The sequence below is a fragment of the Loxodonta africana genome, chromosome 9 (genome assembly GCF_030014295.1).
Source record: "Loxodonta africana isolate mLoxAfr1 chromosome 9, mLoxAfr1.hap2, whole genome shotgun sequence".
Classification (NCBI taxonomy): Eukaryota; Metazoa; Chordata; class Mammalia; order Proboscidea; family Elephantidae; genus Loxodonta; species Loxodonta africana.
The window spans coordinates 76,489,382-76,509,523 of record NC_087350.1 but is presented as its reverse complement, the minus strand read 5'-3'; the positions used below and the strand labels follow the sequence as shown (position 1 = coordinate 76,509,523).

At 41.8% G+C, this 20,142-nt stretch overlaps 1 protein-coding gene across 3 annotated transcripts in view; it reads left to right on the top strand.

Moving 5' to 3' along the window:
- The window catches only part of INVS (inversin), a 164,428-nt gene that overhangs the window by 126,556 nt on the left and 17,730 nt on the right, over positions 1-20,142 (top strand). For 2 of the 3 annotated variants that reach the window (XM_003407840.4, XM_023545096.2), the window contains exons 13-14: positions 10,276-10,559; positions 17,357-18,056. In XM_003407840.4, coding sequence (XP_003407888.2) covers positions 10,276-10,559; positions 17,357-18,056 — 984 coding nt within the window. The remainder of the gene's footprint in view (positions 1-10,275; positions 10,560-17,356; positions 18,057-20,142) is intronic. The other variant, XM_023545097.2, reaches the window with a different exon arrangement.

The following is a 20,142-nucleotide window of genomic DNA, read 5'->3' as shown; positions in this document are numbered from 1 at the left end:
TCTTTCTGATACTCTCAAAATTCACACAGCAGAGTATGCCAGTATCCTAAATCCTTAAGAAGATTTGTTGACCCCAAGCCAGTACCAGGACTGTGAACCAGAATGGCAGCATTAGGGCAAAGTCTGGTTAAATCAGTACAACAAGTCAAGCTAAACAAAGAAGACCTCCCTTTTTTGTGGAAACCATTTTAATCACATCTCTCAAACCTCTCTTACATCTTGTATTCATAGAAATGGAAACTTGAATATTAATGGATGAGAAAGAGCCTGCCTGGTTCTGCAGAGTCTAATAGAATTAATTTCTTCTTGTCAAAACTGGGCAAATAAAATTCTGTGGTTTCCAGTACTTAGAAGCCACATAAACCGGTTGCTGACAAGTTAACTCCAACTCATGGCAACCCCGTGTGTGTCAGAGTAGAACTGTGCTCCATAAAGTTTACAATGGCTGATTTTTCAGAAGTAATCACCAGGCTTTTCTTCTGAGGTGCTTTTGGGTATCAAGCGTCCAACCTCTTAGTTAGCAGCTGAGCGCATTTTTGTACCATCCAGGGGCTCCTAAACCAAAAAAACCAACCAAACCTGTTGCCGTGGAGTCTATTCTGACTCATAGGCTACTAGTGGGGTAGAAAAATGCATCAACTTCCAAAACTCAAATTGCCCCGGCCCAGAGGCAGGTCTTTGCCTTATCGTGCAAATAGCTGCATCCAGTCCTGAGATGCTGAAGCCGTTGTACATCCAAATCACTTAAATTACTGCCCTTGATCTGGTTTTTTGCACGTTAAGCAGTCTTTTGATCTTTTTCTTGCTAAATTGTCATCCAGGCTAGTAGTTTGCAGAAATTCCCATCCTTTAGTCTTAGATCTGGTTTGGGGACCTCACAGAGCACATCTACCAGCAATGTGTCCCCTTAATCTTCTTCCCCCATAGGTGAAACAGCCACAGTTTCTTCAGACCATGGTTTAGAGACCCGCCCCCCACCCCCCCTGCCAGCCTGTGGTGCACAGGACCTGAAGCACATGTTGTCTAAGATCTGATCCCCAATTGACTTTCTTATAATGTGCACCTCTGAGGAACCAGAAAGTTTGCTCTGGAAAAGACACTACAAACAAGACTAACTGCCAGCCTATCAGAAGGCTACTATCTGGCCAATTTCCCTTAAGGTAGTAGAAACAAGGTGAGAAAATGGTGGGACAATTTATACACTAAGATTCTACCATGTTAACACTTTCCTGCTAAAATTCTGCTTCATGTGTCATAGACAAGAGTTTATGTTTTTTCCTTTCTAATTCTCCATATCAACTGGAATAACATTGGTTCTTCTTCTGGTATTTGTTTCCTAAACTTTACAAGTAAAATAGGTTAAATTTATAACAGTGCACCATGAAGATTAAAGACCTTTGATGCTTCATAATAAATTAGTTGGAGAAAAAATACTCTAAAATTTCATTGACAATATTGAGTCTAAGAGTTTAGGACTAAAAGCTACATTGGAAGCTAGTTTTAAATGGTGTTAATGGTTACTTTGATGTGATATTACCAGTTTTTTTATAAGGCCCAATTCATTTTTTTAAATTATAGAAGATTAAGTGAAATTTAAAAATTGACTCTCGTCAGGATAAATTTTAGAGAGGTAAAGCAGCTGAGTTCTTTCTTGACTCTGTAATTGCCATGTAGCCTTGAGTAAGTCACTTATCTCTGTGCCTTACTGTCCTTATCTATCAAATAAGGGGATCAGACTCAGTAATCTGGGGTTCCTTCAAACTCTTAGACTACAAACAATGGCTCTGGACATTTCCTCAAAGTGACACATATATAGGAAATCATGTTCACCTGTCAGGAGCCTTGTCCTGTGTTTGTGTATGTGTGTGTGTGTGTATTGTTGTTAGTGTTGTTGTTGTTTTTGTTTTAAGGCAGCAGCATAAACAAAAACTAGACTGGAAATCATGCATAATTCTCAGTTCTAATCCCACCCCCTTTTTTCCCTGTGATAATACTTGTACATCAAGAACCAGCTCTGGAGAACTTCACAATTGTAGGCCACATGCCAACTGGAAGATTTTTTTGAAAATGCAAAATGTGTCCATTAAAAAAAAAAAAAAAAAACTTTAACTGTACAAATGGCATGGTAGGGGCGTCAGAGATCCTCGAACTTCACAAGGTAGGGAGAAAATCAGCATCAGCTTCCCAAAGCTGAATCCTATGAGGCAGAGGTCAGACACACCTCTGCTCCCTAACCTTTTTACCACTTCTGACACCAGCCATCCCTCCCACAGCACTCTGCTTTTCTGCTGAGTTCAATAATTTCTTGCAGTGGGACACATAAAACTCACAGACTGTGCTCTCAGTTTCGAGGTTTATTAGGGAAGTAACAGGGTACAACTTGGGATCAGAAACAACTCAAGATATAGTTCTTCAATCGGACAGGTTCTTCTCGACCGTGGCTACAGACAGGCCCTTGTCCGGTCTCTCGGCCTCACCTCTGCCCTACTCGGGCAGATTGTTACAGCTCTTAGCTCTGTGGGTTGGCAAGTCCCACAACAGCCATCTCAAAACGATCTCCTGGTTCCTGCCATCTTGCACCGCTATTGCCCTTGCTACTGCTGTGCCACCATCTTTTGTTGTCTTCCATGTCATAGCTCCCCATCTCTGTCTCCTGGGTCCTGGAGGATCCCAGCACAGGGACCCCATGTCCAAAGGATGCGCTCTGCTCCCACCATCTCTTCTTCTTGGTGCTAGTTAGGTCCTCCTTTCCACCTCTGGGTTGCTCATTTTAACCCTAGTGGGATGGCAAAACTGACTAATTCCCTCAATAGGGTTTTATACAGCTTATTTGTATGGTCCCACCCCCACAAGGATGCCATGCACCTTATTTGCATTATCAGCAAGCTGTCCTATCCCCTTGGTAGGCCACAAACACCTTATGTGCATGTTGTTTTTCTCAGGTGCTATCAAGTTGGTTCCAGCTCATAGCGACCCTGTGTACAACAGAATGAAACACTGTCCAGTCCTGTGCCATCCTCATGATCATGAGGATGTTATTCTTGAGCCCATTGTTGGAGCCACTATGTCAGTCCATCTCATTGAGAGTCTTCCTCTTTTTAGCTGATCCTCTACTTTACCAAGCATGATGTCCTTCTCCAGGGACTGATCCCTCCTGATAACATGTCCGAAGTGTGTGAGACAAAGTCTCCCCATCCTCACTCCTAGGGAGCATTCTGGCTGTACTTCTTCCAAGACAGATTTCTGCATTCTTTTGGCAGTCCATGGTATATTCAATATTCTTTGCCAGCACCACAACTCAAAGGCATCAATTCTTCGGTTTTCCAGCATTTTCATGTGTGTGAGGTGACTGAAAACACCATGGCTTGGGTCAGGCGCACTTTAGTCCTTAAACTGAGTGACATCTTTGCTTTTTAACACTTCAAAGAGGTCTTTTGCAGCAGATTTGCCCAATGCAATGTACCGCCTGATTTCTTCCCTGCGGCTTCCATGGTTGTGATTGTGGATCCATGTGAAATGAAATCCTTGATGATGTCAGTATTTTCTGCATTTATCACGACGTTGCTTACCGATCCAGTTGTGAGGATTTTTGTCTTCCTTATTTTTTTTTTTTTTTTTTATGTTCAGGTGTAATCCATACTAAAAGCTGTAGTCTTAGATCTTCATCAGTAAGTGCTTCAAGTCCTCTTTACTTTCAGCAAGCAAAGTTGTGTCGTCTGCATAACGCAGGTTGTTAAAGAGTCTTCCTCCAATCTCAATGCCCCGTTCTTCTTCATATAGTCCAGTTTTTCAGATTATTGGCTCAGCATACAGATTGGAATAGGTATGGTGAAAGGATACAACCCCAATGCACACCTTTCCTGACTTTAAACCACGCAGCATCCCCTTGTTCTGTTCTAACAACTACCCCTTGACCTATGTACAGGTTCCTCATGAGCACAATGAAGTGTTTTGGAATTCTCATTCTTCATAATATTATCCATAATTTATCATGATCCACACAGTCCAATGCCTTTGCATAGTCAATAAAACACAGGTAAACATCCTTCTGGTATTCTCTGCTTTCAGTCAGAATCTATCTGACATCAGCAATATCACTCTTTCCACGTCCTCTTCTGAACCCGTCTTGAATATCTGGCGGTTCCCTGTCTATGTACTGCTGCAACTGTTTTTGAATGATCCACAGCAAAATTTTACTTGCATGTGATATTAGTGGTATTGTTCTATAATTTCTGCATTCAGTTGGATCACCTTTCTTGGGAATAGGCATAAATATGGATCTCTTGCCATCAGTCGGACAGGTAGCTGTGTTCCAAATTTCTTGGCATAGATGAGTGAGCACTTCCAGCGTGGCATCGATTTGTTTAAGTATCTCAGTTGGTATTCCATCAATTCCTGGAGCCTTGTTTTGTGCCAGTTTCTTCAGTGCAGCTTGGACTTCTTCAGTACCATCATTTACTGATCATATGCTACCTCCAGAAATGATTGAACATCAACCAATTCTTTTTGGTACAGTGACTCTGTGTATTTCTTCCATCTTCTTTTGATGCTTCCTGTATCACTCAGTATTTTGCCCATAGAATCCTCCACTATTGCAACTCAAGCCTTGAATTTTTTCTTCAGTTCTTTCAGCTTGAGAAATGCCAGGCTTGTTCTTCCCTTTTGATTTTCTAACTCCAGCAGGTCTTTGCACATGTCATTATAATACTTTATTTTGTCTTCTTGAGATGTCCTTTGAAATCTTCTGTTCAGCTCTTTTATTTCATCATTTCTTTCTTTTGCTTTAACTACTTGACGCTCAAGAGCAAGTTTCAGCATCTCTTTTAACATTCATTTTGGTCTTTTCTTTCTTTTTAATGACCTCTTGCTTTTCTTCCTATACGATGTCCTCAGTGTCATTCCACAACTCGTCTGGTCTTCAGTCATTAGTGTTCAGTGCATCGAATCTGTTCTTGAGATGGTCTCTGAATTCTGGTGGGATATACTCAAGGTCGTATTTTGGCCTTCTCAGACTTGTTCTAATTTTCTTCAGCTTCAACTTGAACTTGCATATGAGCAATTGATGGTCTGTTCCATAGTCAGCCGCTGGCCTTGTTCTGACTGATGATATTGAGCTTTTCATCAGCTCTTTCCACAGATATAGTCGATTTGATTCCTGTTTATTCCATCTGGCAAGGTCCACATGTATAGTTGCTGTTTATGTTGGTGAAAAAAGGTATTTGCAATGAAGTCGTTGGTCTTGCAAAATTCTATTGTGTGATCTCTGGTGTCATTTCTACCACCAAGGCCGTATTTTCCAACTACCAATCCTTCTTCATTTCCAACTTTTGCATTCCAGTCACCAGTAATTATCAATACATTCTGATTGCATGTTTGATCAGCTTCAGACTGCAGAAGTTGGTAGAAGTCTTCAATTTCTTCATCTTTGGCCTTAGTGATTGGTGCCTAAATTTTAATAATAGTTATATTAACTGGTCTTCCTTGTAGGCATATGGATATTATCCTATCACTGACAGGGTTGTATTTCAGAGTAGATCTTGAAATGTTCTTTTTTGATGATGGATGCAACACCATCCCTCTTCAATTTGTCATTCCTGACATAGTAGACTATATGATTGTCCTATTCAAAATGGCCAATACCAGTCCCTCCAGACAGCTCACACTGAAATGACACCTGCTAGCATCCATGTACGCTGAGCAAATAATCTGAGAAGCTGAACTATATGAAGAAGAATGTGGTATCAGGATTGAAGGAAGCATCATTAACAACCTGTGATATGCAGATGACACAACCTTGCTTGCTGAAAGTGAATAGGACGTGAAGCACTTAGTGATAAAGATGAAAGATTACAGCCTTCAGAATGGATTACACCTCAAAATAAAAAAACCAAAAATCCTCACAACTGGACCAATAAGCAGCATATGATAAATGGAGAGGATATTGAAGTTGTCAAGTATTTCATTTTACTTGTATCCACAATCAACAGCCATGGAAACAAATGACAAAGAATCAAACGACATATTGCATTGGGCAAATCTGCTGCAAAAGACTCCTTTAAAGTGTTGAAAAACAAAAATGTCACATTGAGGACTAAGGTGCACCTGAACTGAGCCATGATATTTTCAGTCACCTCATATGCATGTGAAAGCTGGATGATGAATAAGGAAGACCGAAGAAGAAGTGATGCCTTTGAATTTTGGTGTTGGCAAAGAGCACTGAATACACTATGGACTGCCAGAAGAATGAACAAGTCTATCTTGGAAGAAGTACACGCAGAATGCTCCTTGGAAGCAAGAATGGTGAGAATTCATCTCACGTCCTTTGGACATGTTATCAGGAGGGACCAGTCCCTAGAGAAGGACATCATGCTTGGTAAGGTAGAGAGAGGGTCAGTGAAGAAGAGAAAGACCCTTGACAAGATGGATTCACATAGTGGCTGCAACAATGTGGTCAAATATAGCAACAGTTGTGAGGATGGCACAGGACTGGACAGTGTTTCATTCTGTTGCATGTAGGATGGTGTGAGTTGAAACTCATTCGACTGTACCTAACAACAGTAACAAGCATCTGTAGGAATCTCAGGTGCTGACAATGGCAGCTAGCCTGTCAATTGCAGTGTGGCACACTCAAATTAACAGTTAGCAAAGCACACAACAAAACCAGAGTCAGATAACATCAGACCTGTACAGGAGTTAGCATGACCTCTCTGCCCACTTTCTCCAGGATGAGACACAGTGGAAAACTTAGAAAAGCAAGCTTAGACCCCAGATCAGGGACTTCACCACACAGGATGAAGGGCCTTCAGAAGGGGAATTTAACAAGTTGACAAAGCTTTAAATCAAAGTGCCACCCAGATATATGTCAGCTGGGTCTTCCCCATCCCTTGAGATCTAAATGAGCTTTGCTTCAAATTCCACAGCCTGTGGAAGTCAGAATTATATGACTTCTTGGGGGCTTAGGGCCTTTGCCTTTGCTCTTGATATGCCTGGTATCTCAGCTCTGCAACTAACGAGTCCTGGCTGGCACAAAATGTTGCTTAGAAAACAGCATGTATGACTATGATAAAAATATAGACCTTATAAAAAGTGGGTATCGTTGAAGAGAATCCCATTTTATATCATACAGAATAGTTAACAATCATATTAGACTTCCCTATTGTCTTAAAAAAAATTTTTTTTTTTTTTAAACCTTGCTGCTCAAGGTGTGGTCAAAGACCTGCAGCATCTCTGTAACCTGGCTGCTTGGTAGAAATGCAGAATCTTGAGCCCCACCTCAGACCTGCTAAATCAAAATCTTCATTTTAACAAGATCCCAGGTGATTTGAATGCTCATTAGAATGTGAAAAACACAGATCAAAAGTCCTTTCTATCACATCAACAAGGGAGAGTTCTCTTGGCTCTGGCCCTTCCCGTATATGATATCCAGTCCAACATCCCTTTCTTCCCCTCCCCTGTCTCTTTCTGGTTCTTTCACCTCATCCTTGTTGGAAGCTACAAACAAATTCCTCTCCTTGTTTCATACAGAGCAGGCTTCTTTTCTGGGGCCTCAGTGCCGGCTATCACCTAGGCCCTTAGGGTCTGCATTCTGCCAGCCCTTACTCCCAGCCCAAGCTTATCGAAGTGTTTGTCTAAACAAGGTCCTTGCTAAGAAAGACTCTGATACCAGCTATTACAATAGAAGAAATCTGTCTATCTCATTAAAAAAGGAAATCTCACGTTCTGTAAAGACAGCTAGTTTCCAAAAGATCCCTAAATCAAACCAGAATTATAAGCTATAGTGCGTTAAAACTGGGGAAACTGAGTCTCCAAAGAAAGTGACTCATTCGAGGTCATACAGGTGATTATTGACAGAGGAAGGACCAGAGCAATTCTTATATTTCCCAGTACAGGATTATCTCCACCACACCCCGAATCATCTTACTTTAAACCGAACCCCTGGTTCTTCCCTCCCCATGGATTCCTTGAATATTTTTTTAGGATTTCATCTTGATTTATTTATAGCGTTTTTGAGTGTATCTCTTTTATAGTTTTCATAGTCCTTGCTCTGGGTATTACTGTATACTTATGCGACTTGTAATACTCTTCTGGTATCAATTTTTTAACCACTTTAAGTGAAGTGCCGAAACCTCACTAACATTTAGATCCCTTTACCTTCCCCACTAGCAAATTCTCTTCCTGAGCAGTAACTGAGAATCATCTGGGCAGCAAGCATATGTTGAGCGCCTGCTTTATCTAGCAAGCACTGTTCAAAGATTAGAAGCATAATACGCCCAGTTCCTCCATGCAACCTGCCTTTGCCCAGACTGGAATCCCTATCCCCACCTGTTTGCCTGGCAAACTCCCACACATAAATAGTTGGAACCTTCTTCTTGACTCTTCCAACGAAGCTAATCACTGCCTCTCTGCGCAAGCTCACTGTTACAATATAAATGAATAATTTCTTTTATAAGTATCCACACAAAGCTGGTTCCTATGAGGTGAAGGTTGAAGATGTCCCAAATGTCCAGCTTTTCCAAACTGCTGTACCAGTCCATCATCTCTGACATCAGGTACTCCCCCTCCTCTGAGCACTGACCCTCCGATCTTTGGGTTCTATAATTTGCTGCAACATCTCGCGGAACTCACAAACCACATGTAGGAAATGGCTCACACGATTATGGAAGCTGGCAAGTCCCAAATCTGTGGGTCAAGCATAGACTTCTCCTGACCCACATGGCTGTAGAGGCTGATGAACCCAAACCAGCAGTTCAGACCACAGGCTGCTGGCTTACAAGGCTGCAGAAGCTGGTGAATCAGGTCAGACTATAGGCCGCTGGCCCACGGGGCTGTGGAGGCCAGTGAATCCCAGAATCGGCAGGTAGACAGAAGGCCACTGGCTCAAGTCCCAAGAACCAGAGGTCAATTGATCACGAACTGTACACAGGATCCACATGCAGAGAGTCAGAGAGCCCTTCCGGGTCATCCGCACATATACCTTAGATGCAGGCCACACCCCAGGGAAGGGCATAATTTGAGTAAGAGTGGGACTTGAGTCACACCTTCTTGCAAGGCTTTGACTAAAAACACACCCTATACCAATCCTGCCTCATCAACATGTAGAGGTCAGGATCCACAACACATAAAATGGAAGACAACCATACAATATTGGAAATCATGGCCTAGCCAAGTTTACACATAACCCTAACTGCCACAAGTTCCATATACCTTATTTGCATAGTTCCATTCAATCATTGTGTGGGTCACAAAGACCATGGCTAGAAGGGCCATATTAAGTAGTTCATTACACTGCACAATATTTTTCTATTATGTGTTAGGTTTTTGCTTTCCTACCTATCCCTCTCTGAGTAGAAGGTTCCTCAAGGGAGGACCTGAACCATGTAGTCCTTACTTTTGTGTCCTCAGTGCCCAGTGCAGGAGAGGCTCAAAAAATGTTCATTTTCTTCCTCCGTTCTTTCTTGTGGAAATCCCTGCAAATTAATGGCATCAGTCAAACAAATCCTGCTGTGGAGTCTACCTCTTCATCCCCAAGCTCCACGCCCCTCTGGACCTGGGCTCCATCTGGGCTACCTCTGACCCATCTGGCTCACTCTGTCACTCCTGCCTGTACCACAGACCTGGCCTCTCCTGGCCAGCCATCTTCTATTCTGTTGCTCCCCAAGGGTTCCAACCTAGCTGTGTATAACTTTTGGAAAATCATTCTACCTTCTGAGCCTCATCTGCAAAATGAGTGAGTTTTTGACTCATTACCTAGAGCTCTTGATGACAGTATTACAACTCAGAGGTAGTTATAATCAGTTGTGACATACTTTGCAAGTAATTGTTAATTTAATCATTAAGGTCTGCTATGGATTCTTTTTAAGTAAATAAGGAAAATGCAAAGTTATCCCTATGACCATCATCCTCGGTTGTATTCTGACGTATTTTCTAGAAGCAGAGAGAAAGGGGTGGAGTCACAGGTAGCTCCAGGGATCCCACATAAACATGAAGCATACACAGCCTTGGGAACGTGTTATGTCTCATACAAAAAAGTTCCCTGTTATCTGTTTTGTACAAGTTTGCTCTAAAAGAGCCTTTTCAACTCTGTCATCATTTGATCTATAACACCTGGTATAAAAGGAATGGTTTTTATTTTATCTGGAGAAAAGACTGCTCCTGGAAAAATATGAATTTCCAAGTTCCTTTTGTGATAATAGTGGCTCCTCTTAAAATTTAAATCTCACTCAGGACCACTTGAACTTTTAATGTTTTTTTCTTCTTCCTTCACTTTGCTTCCAGGAAGCGGGAGGAAGAAAGCAAGCGAAAAGAGGCAGAACAGCAGAAGGGAAGGCTGAGCCCTGATTCCTGCAGACCCCAGCCCCTTGCCTATCCACCCAGCATCCAGGACCAGCCCAGCAGGGAGAGCTGGGCCCCTGGCAAACAGCCTCCCACCAGTAACACAACCCAGGGCTCTGAGCAGAGAGACTATCAGGGGTCTCTAGGAGAGTCTCCAGACAGAGCCCCTCAGAAGGAGCAGCATGTTTCCTCAGACCTGCAGGACACAGACTCCAGAAAGCCAAACGGTAGGTTCATTCTCTTTGTTCTCTGATGACAACCCATGGATTGCAGGACCTTTTGATTGGTGTATTTAGATCATTTACATTTAAGATAATTATTGATACGTTAGCACTAAAATCTGCCTTATTATTATTTATTTTTTGTTTACCCTGGTTCTCTTTTCTTCCCTCCCCATGGGTTACTTGAATTTTTTTTTAGGATTTCATCTTGATTTATTTATAGCATTTTTGAGTGTATCTCTTTTATAGTTTTCATAGTCATTGCACTGGGTATTACTGTATACATATGTGACTTGTAATACTCTTCTGGTATCAATTTTTTAACCACTTTAAGTGAAGTGTCGAAACCTCACTAACATTTAGACCCCTTTACCTTCCCCACTTTTAAATATCATTGTTTTCTATCAGATGGTGTTATAATTTTTGTTTTATAAAACTCATGAGGAAAAGGATAGACTACTGTCAGTACCCATATATCTGCTCTTTAGTTGTTTCTTCTTCCTTCCTTGTGCTTAAGGAGTGCATCCTTTCTGTTTGAGGAACTTCCTGTAGCCAATCTTTAAGGGTAGGTCTGCTAGCAACAAATTTTCCTTTGTCTGAGAATGTTTTTATTTCTTCCTCATTCCTAAAGGATAGTTTAGCTGGATATAGAACTTGTGGTTGGCATTCTTTCAGCACTTAAAAAATATTGTACTATTTCCTTCTGGCACCCATGGTTTCAGATAAGAAATCCATTGTTGTTCTAATTGGTGTTCCTCTATAGGTAATGTGACATTTTTCTCTGGTTGCATTCAAGATACAGTTTTTGTCATCAGTTTTCACAGGTTTAATTGTGACATATCTTGGCATGGATTTCTTTGAGTTTATCTTGTTTGGGGTTCATTTAGTATGTCAGGGTCCCCAAGACCACCCACAGGTTCAGTGATTTGCTAGGGGGACTCATAGGATTCAGCAAATAGTCGGACTCAGGGACATCATTTATCACAGTAAAAGGATACAAAGTAAAAGGCACATGGAGTGAAATTCAGAGGAAATCATGTGCAGGCTTAACAAGCATCCTCTCCCAGGAGAGTCACACAGGCTGTGTTTAATTTCACCAGCAAAAAATTTTAACAACATGTGAAACGTTGTCTACCAAGGAAGCTCATCCAAGCTTAGGAGTCCAGGGGTTCTATCAAGGGTCAATCATACAAACACCCTCTCCCTAGCACATACCAAAATTCCAGACTCCCGGCAGGAAATCAGGTATTCAGCATAAACCATATTGTTTGCACAGTTTAGGCTCAGTATGCCTTGCTTATCATTTAGGGAATAGTGGAAACCCATCCACAACTCAAGTTCCCAGATGCCAGTCAACACCACAGGGTTTACTCTAGCCTTTCATTTTTCCTTATTTGAAACTTATTTCTCCAGTAGTGAGAGACATTAGTCATTATCTACAATATATTTTTACGTATTTGTTAAATCCTAGCATACATATAGTTTCAGAATAGCTAACCCAAACCCCTGAGAGACAGATTTACTAATTTATAGTATAGTATTTATGTGCTTGTTTGTTTGTTTGTTTAGCCATATAGTAAGGAGCCCTGATGGCACAGTGGTTAGGTGCTCAGCTGCTAGCTGAAAAGTTGCAGTTTGAACCCACCCAATGGCTCCATGGGAGAAGGACTTGGCAGTCTGCTTCCATAAAGGTTACAACCTAGAAAGCCCTGTGGGGTGGTTCTACTCTGTTACAACGGGTTGCTATGAGTCAGAAATCAACTACCACCACCACCTAACAACACCAACAACAGCTTTGCAGTACAGGCAGTCCCCGGATTATGAAAGAGTTCTTTTGCTAAGTCTGTCTTTAAGTCAAATTTGTACGTAAATCAAAACAGTTAGGAACAGTTTGTATCTAACATCAGTTAATCAAATGTTTGTCTTAGTATGTAGTTTACCTTTCTATGCATCAAAAACATGAAACACTTAAGATACACTAAAACTATTTAACATAATAATACATTAATAATAATGTTTTGATGCATATTGCAAAGTAGCACCCATTTGTTACTATGAACTATTGTATGTACCTCAAATTTTTAATATAATAGGCTTTGCGGGGGTTGGTTCGTAACTACAGTTGGATGGATGTTCGTAACCTGTGTACTGTATACTGCCTGTATTCAATCAAAATACAGTTTTACAAAGTAACATAGGTTAGTTCTCTTCATCCTTATGCACTTTAGCGTGGCTATTTTATTCATTTTTAACACTGTTAGTTTCATTTGTTTATAGTATATTTTGGGTTCTTTCCCATATCTTGGTTGATTTTAATTGTTTATTTTTTGGTGTACATGAAACAATAGTTCGAAGAGTCAGAGCTATACAAAAAAGTATACTCCAGAGAAATGTCACTCCTTCCTCATGACTACTACCCAGTTCCCATTTCCCTCTTCTTTCTACACCCTTCCTACCCCATCCCCATAAGTAACCAATGTCTTTAGTTTCTGGTTCAATCTTCTGTATTTCTGTTGCAGAAACGAGCATATATACTTATATTACGTGAAGAATAGCATATCTTCAGTATTTTTTTACATTTAAGAATAGTTACCTTAAGTCTGTTTCTGAAAACAGACTATCTAGATAATCTGTGTGTCTGTTTCTATTGTCTATTATTTCTATTTTCTATTGTTTCTGTACCTCTACTTTTATCTCTGTCCCTCTTTTAATCATATTGCCTTTTTACCTATGTCATGGATTATATTTCGTCCCCCAAAAATATGTGTATCAACTTGGCTAGGGCATGATTCCCAGTATTGTGTAATTGTCCACCATTATGTCATCTGATATGATTTTCTTATGTGTTGTAAATCCTATATCAATGAAGTTGTTTAGATGGGATTAGTGACAGTTATGTCAATGGGGCAGGACTCAATCTACAAGACTGGATTATGTCTTGAGCCAATCTCTTTTGAGATAGAAAAGAGAGAAGCAAGCAGAGAGACAAGGGGACTTCATACCACCAAGAAACAAGAGCCAGGAGAATATAATTTCCTTTGGACCCGGAGTCCCTGCGCTGAGAAGCTTCTAGTCCAGGGGACGATTGATGACAAGGACCTTCCTCCAGAGCTGACTGAGAGAGAAAGCCTTACTCTGGAGCTATTGCCCTGAATTTGGACTTCTAGCCTACTAGGCTGTGAGAGAATAAACTATTTGTTGAAGCCATCCACTTGTGGTATTTCTGTTATACCAGCCCTAGATAACTAAGACAGCCTGTATGCTTTTGATTGAGTGTTTAACATTGAATATAAAAAATCTGTAGAAATAACTTAAAGTCTAGGATTATATTATCTTTCTCCATAGAGGATTTGTACTGGATTTTGGCAGGCATTTAGGAATGCTGGCAATCCAAGATCACCTTAATTCAATTTCCAGAAATGAGATGACATGAAGCAGTCCCTGCAAAAGTCAGTCTACTCCCAACTCACCTTTTCTCCTATGGTGTAGCCCTCCAGGGTCACAATCTAAAAGAACCCTTCTTGGCAGGCCTTATTCATCAAGTATTGTCCCCCAAATCTTGGGAAACTGATTCTTCTAGGGAAATATAGCCCCAAATGCCTCGCTCGCCTCTCTGGGTTACCAGATTCTTCTGGATCTTGGTCACACAATCTTTTCATGTCTTGCTAACTCTTTGATGCCTTCAAGCAGGTGGTTTGTAATATTTTGTCAGGCTTTTCTGTTATCCTCAGTAGAAAGTATGCCTGAATTTTGCCATTACAGAAGTTCTTCCATTGTGTATATGCGTGTGTATGTGTGTGTGTTTTAAATTGTGCTTTAGGTGAAAGTTTACAACTCAAGTTAATTTCTCATTCAAAATTTGTACACATATTCATAGACACGTCCAACTCCCTGAGGGATTGAATTAATGGGCTGAGGGCTGGGGACTATGGTCTCGGGGGACATCTAGCTCAATTGGCATAATATAGTTAATAAAGAAAATGTTCTACATCCTACTTTGTTAAGTAGCGTCTGGGGTCATAGCTTGTGAGCGGCCATCTAAGATACTTCACTGGTCCCACCCCAACTGGAGCAAGAGAGAATGAAGAAAACCAAAGACACAAGGGAAAGGTTAGTCCAAAGGACTAATGGACCACAACTACTACAGCCTCCACCAGACTGAATCCAGCACAACTAGATGGTGCCTGGCTACCACCATGTACTGCTCTTGCAGGGATCACAATAGAGGGTCCCAAACAAAATGTAGAACAAAACTCTAACTCCCAGGAAAAGACCAGACTTACTGGTCTGACAGAGACAGGAGAAACCCCAAGGGATGGTCCCTGGACACCCCTTTAACTCAGTACTGAAATCACTCCTAAGGTTCACCCTTTAGCCAAAGATTAGACAGGCCCACAAAACAAACAACACACATAGCTCAACCACATATACAACACTAAATGGGCACACCAGCTCAGGGGCAAGGATCAGAAGGCAGGAGGGCATAGAAAAGCTGGACGAATGAAAATAGGGAGCCCAAGGTCAAGAAGGGGAGAGTGTTCACACATCTCGAGGTTGGCAACCAACGTAACAAAACAATATGTGTATTAATTGTTTAATGAGAAATTAATTTGCTCCCTAAACCTTCACCTAAAGCACACCTAAAAAAATCCCCAGAATGTGATAGGATGCTCCCCCTTTACATCCCAGGTTCCCTGTGTCCATTTGTCCCCTAGCTGTCCCTTCTTGCCTTCTCATCTTGCTTTTGGACAAGGGTTGCCCATTTGGTCTCAAATATTTGATTGAACTAAGAAGCATGTTTCTCACGTGTTTTATTTTTTGTTTTATAGGCCTGTCTAACCTTTGTAAGAAAAGTGGGCTTCGGGAATGGTTTCAATTCTGGTCTAGCAGAGTATTCAGGGGCCACAGTTTCAGGGGCTCCTTCAGTTTCTATCAGACCAGTAAGTCTGGTCCTTTTGTGAGAATTTGAATTCTGTTCTACATTTTCCCCCTGCTTTGTCTGGGACTCAGTTGTGATCCCTGTCAGACTGGTCACTGGTGGTAGCTGAGCACTATCTAGTTCTTCTGATTTCAGGCTGATGAAGTCCCTGGTTCATGTGGTCCTTTAGTCCTTTTGTCTAATATTTTCCTTGTGTCTTTGGTTTTCTTCATTCTCCTTTGCTCTGGACTAGAACAGACAAGTAGTTGTATCTTAGATGGCTGCTCACAGGCTTTTAAGACCCCAGATGCTACTCACCAAAGTGGGATGTAGAACATTTTCTTTATGAACTATGCTATTCCAATTGACCTAGATGTCCCCCAAAACTATGGTCCCCAGGTCCCTGCCTCAGCTACTCAGCCCCTCAAAGTGTTTGGATTTATCTAGGAAACTTCTCTGCTCTTGCTTTGATCCTGTTGTGCTGACTTCCCCTGTGTGTTGCCCTTACCTTTACCGAAGGTGACACTTTTCTCCTGTCTACTTAGTGATTTCCTCTCTCCCACCCTCCTCACCCTTGTGACCATCAAAGAATGCTTTTTCCTGTGTGTAAACCTTGCCCTGAGTTCTTATAATAGTGGTCTCATACAATATTTGTCCTTTTGTGGCTGACTTATTTCACTCAGCATAACGTCCTCCAGATTCATCCATGTTGTGAGATGTTTTGTGGATTTATCATCGTTCTTTATTGTTGCATAGTATTCCATTGTGTGTATATACCATAATTTATCTGTTCATCTGTTGATGGGCATTTAGGTTGTTCAGTCATTGTGTGTGTGTACACATGCTGTTCTATTAGCTGAAGTTCTTGGGGGTCTCATCTTGCTGTGTCTGCAAACTGTTGCTCATTATGTGTTTTATCACATTTTGGATTGTGAGGTCATTTTCAGAATGACCCTTTCTATGCATTGTACGTTGAGGGCATTCCATATTTTGTTTGTTTCTATTAGATATCCTGGGATATCACCATCCTGAGATCAGTTTTTATATTCATTTCTCCCGTGGGTTGAGAATAAATGAATACCAAAACCATGTGAGGCACAGGGCTTTGTGTTCAAAGTCTCCCAGGAGACTGTTTACCCCACCTAGAGCCTAGGCTGAAATAAACTTCCCTAAACCTTGGTGGCATAGTAGTTAAGTGCTATGGCTGCTAACCAAAAGGTTGGCCATTTGAATCCACCAGGCACTCCTTGAAAACTCTAGAGGGCGGTTCTACTCTGTCCTATAGGGTCGCTATGAGTCAGAATCAACTCAACAGCAATGGGTTTGGTTTTTGGTTTGATGTCCCAGAGCTTGTAAGCAAATTTTTTTATGTTGTCTATTGTTTCCGAAGTGTAGTGGCTATCCCTTTAAGAGTACGGCTTCATACAGCAAGGTCTCATTTTCTGTTCTTATTTTTATCTGGGTGTCAAAACACAATCAGATATTTACTAAGACCAATTGCTGCCCACGCCACCACCATCACCTGCCTAGACAGCCACCAGAGCAGCACATACACATATTGCACTGATTTTCAGCTTTCTCTTTGTTTTTGGTCCTTAGAGATTTCCATTTTTTTTTCCTTTGAAAGCACGACTGTGCTTTTTAAAGGACGTTTATCATATTTTAGTCAGCGTTAGTCACTCATAGTAGGAAAGTTTTGGGGTTATCTAACCTACTATATTGCTGGAGGTGGGAGTTAAGCACTTTTTTCCTAGTTATAATCCCTACTGTCATGGTGATACTACAGGTCAAGTCTGAGTATTTTATGGGAACAAATGAACAGAATCACCCTACCACGCAAATTTTTGGCAATAAATATTCTTCTGCCTTTCTCTTGTTTCTTCAGAAACATCTAGAGAACATTCTAAAAGCCGATCTGCCTGTGTCCACTTCAACCCCAGTGAAGGCAATGATGGAATCAGGTGTCTAGAAGTCTCCTCTACTGAGAAGCCCAGAGGCCAGACAGTTGGTGAGCAGCAGTGTGAAAAGGGAAAAGGCTTCTTCAAGCAGCCCCCCTGCATCAGGGAGGTGGGGCCCGGTGAGAAAGGAGAGGATCCCACTCGAGCAGCTGCGAGCCTTCCACAGCAGGACCGCCACGGGAAGCCCAGCAGGCGGCGTGACACAGTGCCCAAGGCCAAGTATGCCCCCCAGAAAATGCGTGTTCAAGAGCTCAAAGGAGGAAGGTGCTCCCCGGCTGGTTCTAGCCGGCCTGGCAGTGCCAAGGGGGAGGTGCTCCACGCTGGGCAGAATCCTCTCCAACTTCGAGCACCGAGAAACAAAGTGACACAGGACAAGCTTACAGAAGGGGTGTACTCAGATTTGCCACAGAGCACAGAGGTGGTGAGATCAGGGCCCAGGAAGTTGGGGACATCCACAGTGTCCAAGGAGACTGATCCATCACCTGGTCCCCTCTCTGGACAGAGTGTGAATATTGACCTTCTCCCCGTAGAGCTCCGGCTGCAGATAATCCAGAAAGAAAGAAGCAGGAAAGAGCTATTTCGCAGAAAGAACAAGGCAGCAGCAGTCATCCAGCGTGCCTGGAGAAGGTAGGAGGATGGGGTGCCGTGGCAGCTTTGCTTCTTTGGTTGTCCCTGATGCCTCTAGCAGGACAATTCCTGTTCTCTTTGATGTTTTCCCAGTGAATTCTATGTGGTGGCATGACAAGGCCAATTTTAGGTGACCATGAGTCGGAATCAAACTTGACGGCCTCTAACAACAACCCATCAAATCCACACGTGTGTTTTGTTGTTGTTATCAGTTGCCCTCTAGTCGGGTCCAAGTAATGCTGACCCTGCATACAATAGAGCAAAATGTTGCCTGGTCCTGTGCCATCTTCATGGTCATTGATATGCTCAAGTCCATTGTTGTAGCCACTGTGTATTTTGAGTGCTTTCCAACTTGGGGGTTCATCTTCCAGCACTATGTTGGACAATATTCTATCAGTTTGTCATACTGTGGTGGCTTGGATGTTGCTATGATGCTGGAAGTTATGCCACCAGTATTTAAAATACCAGCAGGTCACCTGTGGTGGACAGGCTTCAGTGGAGCTTCCAGACTAAGACAAACTAGGAAGAAAGCCCTGGCGATCTACTTCCAAAAACTAGCCAAGGAAAACCCTGTGGGTCACACATGTGTAAATCCTAGTAATTTACTTGCATAAGCTATTTGGGAGGTGTTTTGCCAGGAAGGATGGGAAAGTGCCCAAAATAGCATAGTGTAAAAGATTTGTAACCAGGAAGCCTGAGTTTTGGATGAAGGATTAACAGATTATCTGACTTTAGGCAAATCACTTCGCTTCCCTGACCTTCGATTTCCTCACCTGTAAGTGGGACTTAACAATTGCTGCACCTGTCCTGTTTATACAGACAGGTTACAGGAATGAGAACAATGTCATATTTTGTAAACTCTAAAGCACGACACATATAAGATGTTTTATTTTTCTTCTTGTGTCTTCACTACTCAGGGATTAATCATACCACAAATATCTAAACCAAGACCTGCATAGAGAGAACTACTTGACAAACTTATTACAAAAACTTTTCTGAGCAACTGCCAAGCTCAAAACATGGACTGGGAAGTGGGAATAGATGTGGAAGCTCTCCTAAGATACAGGTCAATGTGTGGTGGTACAGACAAATGCTTCCAGGGAGTAGTTATGAGAGGACTCAAGGCATCTCTTGCTAAGAGCTTTCTCATCGCAATCTCCTTCACACTGTAAGCAACAAACTAAAACCAAACCAAACCTGTTGCCACTGAGTCAATTCCAGCTCATAGTGATCCTATAGGACAGAGTAGAACTCCCTCATAGAGTTTCCAAGGCTATAAATCTTTCCAAGAAACTGGACTATATGAAGAATGTGGCATCAGGATTGGTGGAAGTCTCATTAACAATCTGCGAAATGCAGATGACACCACCTTACTTGCTGAAAGTGAAGAGGACTTGAAGCACTTGCTGATGAAAATCAAAGACTACGGCCTTCATTATGGATTACACCTCAACATAAAGAAAACAGAAGTCCTCACAACTGGACCAATGAGCGACATCATGATAAACAAAGGAAATACTGACATTGTCAAGGATTTCATTTTACTTGGATCCACAATCAATGCCCATGGAAGCAGCAGTCAGGAAATCAAGTGAGGTATTGTGTTGGGCCAATCTGCTGCAAAAGACTTTTAAAAGGTGTCACTTTGAGGACTAAGGTGCACCTAACCCAAGCCATGATATTTTCAATCACCTCATATACATGCAAAAGCTGGACAATGAATAAGGAAGACTGAAGAATTGATGCATTTGAATTATGGTGTTGGCGAAAAATATTGAATATACCATGGACTGCCAGGACGAACAAGTCTATCTTAGAAGAAGTACACCCGGAGCGCTCCTTGGAAGCAAGAATGGCAAGATTTTGTCTCACATACTTTGGACATGTTATCAGGAGGTACCAGTCCCTGGAGAAGGACATCATGGTTGGTAAAGTAGAGGGTGTGTGAAAAAGAGGAAGACCTTCGAGGAGATGGATTGACACTGTGGCTACAACGGGCTCAAACATAACGATTGTGAGGATGGTGTGGGACCAGGCAGTGTTTTATTCTGTTGTACATAGCATTGCTACAAGTGGGAACCAACTG